Source organism: Mustela nivalis (genome assembly GCF_964662115.1).
Source record: "Mustela nivalis genome assembly, chromosome: 1".
Taxonomy (NCBI): Eukaryota; Metazoa; Chordata; class Mammalia; order Carnivora; family Mustelidae; genus Mustela; species Mustela nivalis.
The window spans coordinates 45,333,913-45,343,144 of NC_139020.1; the positions used below are offsets into that span (position 1 = coordinate 45,333,913).

Here is a 9,232-nt window from a genome sequence, read left to right on the forward strand (position 1 = left end):
TGGGCCACCCAGGCACCCCAGTGGTAGAGCATTTATTTAAAAGTGATTTGGCACCATAACTTTCTTTTTTCTTCTTGAGTATCTCCCTCTCTTTATGCTCATGACACTCATCTTTCCTGTTTCCCTTCTCTTCGTGATCATTCTGCTCAGTATCCTTTCCTGGTCTCTCCCTGTCTTTATTCACTGCCAGTCAGAACTATTAGTTTCAGGAATAAATTATTTTTTTGGATTGAAGTCTAACAGAAATGCTAGGAGATTAAAGGAATCACAGCTGGAGAAAAAATGGGAAGAAACAGAAGGATGCAAGGTAGTCTGTCAATAGCAAAAATCATGTCCGAACATTGGCTCTATGAAGGCTGCTATTAGTCACCAGGGCTCTGTGAGTATGCCACTGCTCACACTGACAGAGTCACGGATGTGGATTCAGGGTACATTTGCTGGAACTTCATGTTTAGCTTTGGTTGCCTTAGCAACTCAAAATCTCTTTCCCTTTTCCTCCCTCATTCCAAATTCCAAATGCAGTGTAGATGGGTTTCAGTTGCCAAAGTTACATTGCACTGTGGTTGTTAGAGGGATAGGAAAGTCTATTGTAGCTCTTTTGGCTCCTAGAGTGGGTGGTAGACTGTCTGGCTCCATGATTATGTGGTAGAAAGAGGACTGTCTGAAAATGACACATATCCTCCATAATCATGTTCATATACTTTGTCAGTTTAGTTCCTCTGTCTTCTCTTCATGTAGCGTATTCTCCAATGGTTAGGTCTTACATAAGTATGCCTTGAGCTACCCCAGTGACTTCCAAGTCATTACATGTGGTAGACTCCTACAACGAAGTATATACCACCTGGATATTCAGAGGACATTCTCTCTACAAACTGATATTGCATCCTAATTTCAATGAATTTTGAAAAATTTGAATATAGTTGGCACACAATGTTACATTAGTTTCAGGTGTACAACTTAGTTATTTGACAAATGTATACCTTCTGCTACGTTCACCACCAGTATAGCTACTATCTGTCACCACACATTGCTCTTACAATATTTTTGACTATATTCCTTATGCTGTGACTTTTATTACTGTGACTTATTCATTCCATTCCATTCCATAATTGGAATATCTCCCACTCCCCTTCATCCATTTTGCAAACCCCTCCAACTCCTATCTCTCTGGCAAATAAGTTGTTCTCTGTATTTACAGGTCTGATTCTGCTCTTTGTTTGTTATTCATTTTTTTAGACTCCACATAGGAGTGAAATCATATGGTATTTGTCTTTCTCATTCTGACTTATTCTTTTAGTGTAATAGCCTGTATTAGCCTGTTGTGTCAAATGGCATGATCTTATCCTTTTTTATAGCTGGGTTATATATTACATATATATATATATATATCTATACATATCTATCTATCTATCTATCTATCTATTTTATACACACACACACACACACACACACACCAAATATTGCTTATTCATTTGTCTGTAGATAGACACATAGGTTGCTTCCATATCTTGGCCACTCTAAATAGGATGCAGTAAATGTAGGGGGTGCGTGTACATTTCAAATTAGTGTTTTCATTTTCTTTGGGTAAATGAAAACCTACCCAGTCACTAAGTGACTCCTGTTTCACACTGACCACCCCTTTACCTCCAATGTGTCACAGAAGTGGTGTCTCTACATTTTGAAATCCTTTCCATTTCCCTTTTCATCTTCGCCATTGATCCTAATGTCATTTCATCCATGGACAAGCCATGTCACATGTATTTGGAACACTTGGGGAGCAAGGGTAAAATGCAGATTATTAGATTTCATTATTGAGCCACTAAATCTAATTCTAAAGAAAGCTTTACAATCTATATTTTGTACAAGAGTTCCTCAGAGAATTTCAGGGTATAACCTGGTTTGAGAACCAGTGGGCAGTAGTAACATCCTCCTGACTAGTACTCATGACCCCAACTTTACATCCTTGCAACCTATTTCCTATACTATAACGTACTCATTTAAAAAAAAAAAAAAAAAGGCCTTACAGTGCCACTCCCTGTTTTCAGTGCATGCTTCTTCCCTGATGAACAATGTTCAAGATCCTTCACATGTTATTCAACTCATTTTTTGCCCAGGTTCTTCAAGTTGCTTTCCTCTTCACCTTACATCCATGTCCTAGGTACAGAATTTCTCTTTCCTACTCAATCCTATCCCATAAATTTAGCATTTACATACAATATCTTTCATTTTCCCAATTATTTTCATTGTAGCACATTTTAAAAATGGAAATAATCGCATTTATTACCAAGACCCCCAAACAACTCCATCTATTACAGAGGTAATACAAAAAATTAAGAGGGTATTTATGAGGTACATAATTTTATTCAACTCTTCTCCCTATAATTCATGTTACAAACTGACTGGATTTTTTTGGTCATTTGTTCAATTCCATTTCAGGCAAAACCAACTGAGGACATGGAAAAGGATAATGCAACATTCCTGACAAAATTGATTCTCACAGGACTCACATATGAACCACAGTGGCAAATCCCCCTGTTCCTGTTGTTCTTGGTTATCTATCTACTCACCACTGTGGGGAACCTTGGGCTGATTGTTCTCATTTGGAATGACTCTCAGCTTCACATCCCTATGTACTTATTCCTTGGAAGTCTGGCATTAGTGGATGCTTGGTTATCATCCACAGTATCCCCCAAGATGCTAGTCAACTTCTTTTCCGAGAGCAAGATGATCTCTCTCTCTGAATGCATGATACAGTTCTTTTCCTTTGCAATCAGCGTAACCACAGAATGTTTTCTGCTGGCAACAATGGCATATGATTGGTATGTGGCCATATGTAAACCGTTACTTTATCCAGTGATTATGTCCAATACACTATGCATCCAGCTGATACTTTTGTCATTTTTAGGTGGCCTTCTTCATGCCATAATTCATACTTCTTTTTTATTCAGATTAACCTTCTGCAATTCCATCATAGTACATCACTTTTACTGTGACATTATACCATTATTTAAGATTTCTTGTACTGATCCTTCTATTAATTATCTGATAGTATTTATTTTTTCTGGGTCAATACAAGTATTTACCATTTTGACTGTTCTTGTGTCTTACACACTAGTTCTTTTTACAATCTTAAAAAAGAAGTCTCTACAAGGCATAAAGAAAGCTTTCTCCACCTGTGGAGCCCATCTTTTATCTGTGTCTTTATACTATGGCCCCCTTCTCTTTATGTATGTGCGCCCTAGATCTGCACAAGCAGATAATGAAGATATGATGGACTCTCTATTTTATACTATTATAATTCCCGTGTTAAACCCAATGATCTATAGCCTGAGAAATCAGAAAGTCATAGCTTCACTGAGAAAAATGTTAAAAGAGAAATGTTAAAGAGAAATGTTTAGTACTTATGGAACATTTTTTCTTCTTCCACTAGAATAATATGAAATTGTGCAGATTAGATGTTGCTATGTGTTGATTAGTGTTCAAAGGTTTTGGCAGTTATAATTGTCCTTGCGTTCAAATGACTTAAGGTGGGACTACAAATAACTATCTTAAATATGTGTGTATATTATTGAAAAACATAGAATTTTACTCAAGTTTTCATGTCATACTAAAATAATTAAGAAAAATATTGTACATGTTTTTTAAATTTTCGTTTATTTAAAAAAATTTTTTTCAGTGTTCCAGAATTCATTGTTTATGCACCACACCTAGTGCTCTATGCAATAAGTGCTCTCCATAATACCCACCACCAGGCTCACTCAACCTCCCACCCCTTCACCCCTCCAAAACCCTCAAATTGTTTTTCAGAGTCCACAGTCTCTCATGTTTTGTCTCCCTCTCCAATTTCTCCCAACTCCCTTTTCCTCTCCATCTCCCCATGTCCTCCATGTTATTTCCTATGCTCCACAAATAAGCAAAACCATATGATAATCGACTCTCTCTGCCTGACTTATTTCATTCAGCATAATCTCTTCCAGTCTAGACCATATTGATACAAAAGTTGGGTATTCATCCTTTCTAATGGAGGCATAATACTCCATAGATATATGGACCACATCTTCCTTATCCATTTGTCCGCTGAAGGGCATCTTGGTTCTTTCCACAGTTTGGCGACTATGACAATTGCTGCTATGAACACTGGAGTATAGATGGCCTTTCTTTTCAGCACATCTGTGTCTTTGGGGTAAATACCCAGTAGTGCAATTGCAGGATCATAGGGAAGCTCCATTTTTAATTTCTTGAGAATCTCCACACTGTTTTCCAATGAGGCTGCACCAACTTGCATTCCCACCAACAGTGTAAGAGGGTTCCCCCTTTCTCTCCCTTTTATAGGGATATAGTTGTGCAGCCTGAAGCCTCACATCACATTTCACTTCACAGTGGGGTCAGGTTTATATTTGAGTGAATAGAGGCAAAAAAGTATAATAAGTGATCAAATTTCAGTCCACTCCTGCCCTTCCTCTCTCACCACCGCTTCCATATTCAGCCCTTCTGATACTGCTAAGGGTCCCACAGTAAGATTACTCACATCAGTCATTTGTTATATTCTTGTTACTTCTACATCCTATTGATATTCTTTTTATTTCCTAAGCATTGCTGTTAGGCTATTCTTCATAAACAGAAGTCTAAGTAATATCCCTCCTGAATAGATTTACAAGGATTGTCATATCTACCAGATTTTGTATATATATATAGCATACGTATCAAGAACTCTATATATGCATATGTATATATTTAATGTCCAAGTACATGAATGGATTACATAAACACATCTACATCTATATATTACCCTGCATTTGTTACCCTGGCAGGACTTGAGGTACTTCCCAATAAAATCTCGATTTGACTCTAAAGTCTCCTTCCTCACAATTCTTCTACTGGACCCTGTGTTTTACCCCAAATAATTTACTGAAAGCCTTCTGGATACCTTCTTTTGATATATGTTGTTGTTCATATGGTTTCTCCACAAAGAATGCTTCCTCAAGTGTACCTATCTTCATGTACAATTTAAATGGTGCCCTTTCTTCAAGGTCATTCTTAAATGTTCCAGCTTCCTTAATGCATTTCCAGATTACACTGAAAAAGATAAAAATGCTCACTCATTTGAAACATTACATATTTTATTTATTCTTTTAAGCCACTAATGCTATATGTAATACTGAATTTCATCTATAAAATTTTTTATTTTTTATTTATTTTTACTTTTTTTTTAAGTTTAACATCTTAATTTAATTTTTCTATTCATGTTCAAGATTTATTGTTTATGCACCACACCCAGTGTTCCATGCAATATGTGCCCTCTTTAATATCCACCACCAAGCTCACCCATACCCCATAACCCTCCATAACCCTCTTTGTTTCTTAGAATCCACAGTCTTCCATGATTCATCTCCCCCTCTGATTCCCCCAATTCACTTTTCCTTTCCTTCTCCTAATGTCCTCCATGTTATACCTTGTGCTCCACAAGTAAGTGAAACCCTATGATAATTGACTTTCTCTGGTTGACTTATTTCATTCAGCATAATCTCCTCCAGTCCTGTCCATGTTGATACAAAAGTTGGGTATTCATCCTTTATGATGGCTGTGTAATATTCCACTGTATATATGGACCATATCTTCTTTATCCATTCATCTGTTGAAAGGTATCTCAGTTCTTTTCACAGTTTGGTGGTTATGGCCATTGCTGCCATGAACATTGGGGTAAAGATGGCCCTTCTTTTCACTGCATCTGAATCTATGGGGTAAATACCCAGTAGTGCAATTGCAGGGTCATAGGGTAGCTCTATTCTTAATTCCTTAAGGAATCTCCATGCTGTTTTCCAAAGTGGCTGCACCAACTTGCATTCCCACCAACAGTGTAAGAGGGTTCCCTTTCTTGACATCCTCTCCAACATGCTATTTCCTGTCCTGTTGATTTTGGCCTTTCTAACTGGTGTAAGGTGGTATCTCAATGTGGTTTTGATTTGAATTTTCCTGATGGCTAGTGATGATGAATATTTTTTTATGTGTCTGCTAGCCATTTTTATGTGTTCTTTTTAAAAGTTTTTATTTTAATCACTCTGTGCTCACCTTAAGTACAGTCTTTAACTCCCATTACTTATTTTACCCCCCTTCCCACGTCCCCTCTGGTAACCATGAGTTTGTTTTCACTAGTTAACAGTCTGTTTATTGGTTTGACTCTCTCACTCTCTTCCCCCTTCACCCTTTGCTTATTTGGTTTGTTTCTTAAATTTCACATATGAGGGGCACCTGAGTGGCTCAGTGGGTTAAGCCTCTGCCTTCAGCTCAGGTCATGATCCCAGGGTCCTGGGATTGAACCCCATATCAGGCTCTCTACTCAGTGGGGAGCCTGGTCCCCCCCCACACCTGCCTCTCTGCCTACTTCTGATCTCTGTCAAATAAATAAATAAAATCTTTAAAAAAATTTCACATATGAGTGAAATCATATGGTATGTGTCTTTCTCTGACTTATTCTACATAGCATTATATGCTCTAGCACCATCCATGTCCTTGAAATGGCATGTTTTCATTATTTTTGATGTTTGAATAATATTACACACACACACACACACACACACATATATATAGTTGTGATATACATATATATCACAACTTCTTTGCCATCAGTTGATGGACACTTGGGCTGCTTCCATATCTTGACTATTGTAAATAATTCCCCTATGAACATAGGGGTGCCTGCATCTCTTTGAATTAGTGTTTTGTTTTCTTTGAGTAAATACCCAGTAGTGCACTTGCTGGATAATATGGTAGTTCTATTTTTTTTAAAAAGATTTTATTTATTTATCAGAGAGAGAGAGGGGGAGAGAGGAAGCACAGGCAGACAGAATGGCAGGCAGAGGCAGAGGGAGAAGCAGGTTCCCTGCCCAGCAAGGAGCCCGATGTGGGACTCGATCCCAGGATGCTGGGATCATGACCTGAGCCGAAGGCAGCTGCTTAACCAACTGAGCCACCCAGGCGTCCCTGGTGGTTCTATTTTTCACTTTTTGAGAACCCTCCATACTCTTTTCCACAGCACTGCATCAGTTTACATTTCCCCTCTCAACAGTGTGAGAGTGTTTCTTTTTTCTCCACATATTCAACAGCAGTTGTTTGTTTTTTTATTTTAGACATTCTGACAGATGTGACATCATATCTCATTGTAGTTTTGATTTATGTTTTCCTGATGAGTGATGATGAGAGCCTTTTCATGTGTCTCTTGGCTAGCTGTATGTCTTTTTTATTGAAAAATGGCTGTTCATATCATATGCCCATTTTTTTTCAATTGGATTATTTGTATTTTGGGTGTTGAGCTGTAGAAGGTCTTTATATATTTTGGAGACTAACTCTTTATTTGATGTGTGATTTGTAAATATCTTCTCCCATTCTGTAGGCAGCTTTTTAGTTATGTTGATTGTTTCCTTCACTGTACAGAAGCTTTTTATTTTGATATAGTCTCTATAGTTTAATCTTGTTTTTGTTTATATTGTTTAGGGGACCCATCTAGAAGAAAGTTGTTACAGCCTATGTCAGAGAAATTACCGCCTGTGTTCTTTTCTAGGATTTTTATAGTTTCAGGTCTCACGTTTAGGTCTTTAGCCCATTTTGAATTTATTTTTGTGTATGGTATAAGAAAAAAGGTCCAGTTTCATTCTTTTGCATGTTGCTGTTCAGTTTCCCAACACCATTTGTTGAAAAGATTTTTTCCCTTTGCACATTCTTGACTTCTTTGTTGAAGATTATTTGATCATATAATTAGTTTTATTTCTGGATTTTTCTATTCTGTTCCATTGATCTGTCTATACTTATGTCACTGCCATGCTGTTTTGATCACTGTAGCTTTGTAACATATCTTGAAGTCTGGAATCGTGATATCTCTAGCTTTGCTTTTCTTTTTCAAGATTGCTTTTTCTATCCAGGGTCTTTTGTGGTTCCATATAAATTTTACAGTTGTTTGTTCTAGTTTTGTGACTAATGCTGTTGGTATCTTGATAGGGATTAAATTAACTGCTTTGGGTAGTATAGACATTTTAACATTTGTCCTTCCAATCCATGAGCATGAAACATTTTCCATTGCTCTGTGTCTTCAATTTCTTTCATGAGTTTTTTTTTAAATTTTTAAATTGTTTTCTGGAGTAGAATTCAGTGATTTGGCACTTACATACAACACCCAGTGCTCATCAAAGTGCCTTCTTTAATACCCATCACCCATGTAGCCCATTCCTACCTCCTACCTCCCCCATCAAGCCTCAGTTTGTTCTCTATAGTTGAGTCTCTTAAGACTTATTTCCATCTCTCCTTTTCCCCCCTCCCACATATTCATCTGTTTTGTTTCTTGAATTTCACATACAGTTGGGATCATATGGTATTTGTCTTCCTCTGAGTGACTTATTTTACTTAGCATAATATACTTTCTTTATCCACAATGTTGTAAATGGCACGATTGCATTATTTTTGATGGCTGAGTAATATTCCATTTTGTATATGTAGCACTTCTTGTTTATTCATCCAACAGTTGTTGGACATATGGGCTCTCTCCATTGTTTAGCTACTACTGATAAAACCGCTATAAACACTGGGGTGCATGTCCCCCTTTCAAATCTGTATTTTTGTATCCTTTTGGTAAATACATAAGAATGCAATTGCTGGATTGTAGGATGGTTCTATTTTCAACTTTTTGAGGAAACTTTAAACTGCTTCCCAGAGTGGCTATAACAGTTTTCATCCCACCAATAGAAAAACAGTGTTCCCCTTTCTCTACATCTTCACTAACACCTATTGTTTCTCATGTTATTAATTTTAGTCATTCTGACTAATGTGTGAGGTGGTATCTCATCATGGTTTTGATTTGTATTTCCCTGATGATAAGTGAAGTTGAACATATTTTCATGTCTCTTAGCCATCTGGATGTTTTCTTTGGCAAAGTGTCTATTTATTCTTGTCCATTTCTTAATTGGATCATTTGTTTTTTGGGTGTTGAGTTTTGTAAGCTCTTTAGATTTTGGATACTAACCCTTTATCAGATATGTCACTTGAAAATCTCTCCCATTCTGTAAGTTGCCTTTTAGGTTTTCTTTCTTTCTTTCTTTCTTTCTTTCTTTCTTTCTTTCTTTCTTTCTTTCTTTCTTTCTTTCTTTCTTTCTTCCTTCCTTCCTTCCTTCCTTCCTTCCTTCCTTCCTTCCTTCCTCTCTCTCTCTCTCTCTTTCTTTCTTTCTTTCTTTCTTTTCTTTCTTTC

The 9,232-nt window shown here is 37.0% G+C and overlaps 1 protein-coding gene across 1 annotated transcript; it reads left to right on the forward strand.

Moving 5' to 3' along the window:
- Window positions 1-2,454: 2,454 nt before the first annotated feature.
- LOC309846367 (olfactory receptor 5H2-like) lies at window positions 2,455-4,853 on the forward strand (the record flags this gene model as incomplete). Its single annotated transcript, XM_082695241.1, has 1 exon — window positions 2,455-4,853. The coding sequence occupies one exon, from the start codon at window positions 2,455-2,457 to the stop codon at window positions 3,382-3,384; it is 930 nt and encodes a 309-aa protein (XP_082551367.1). The 3' UTR covers window positions 3,385-4,853.
- Window positions 4,854-9,232: the final 4,379 nt, after the last annotated feature.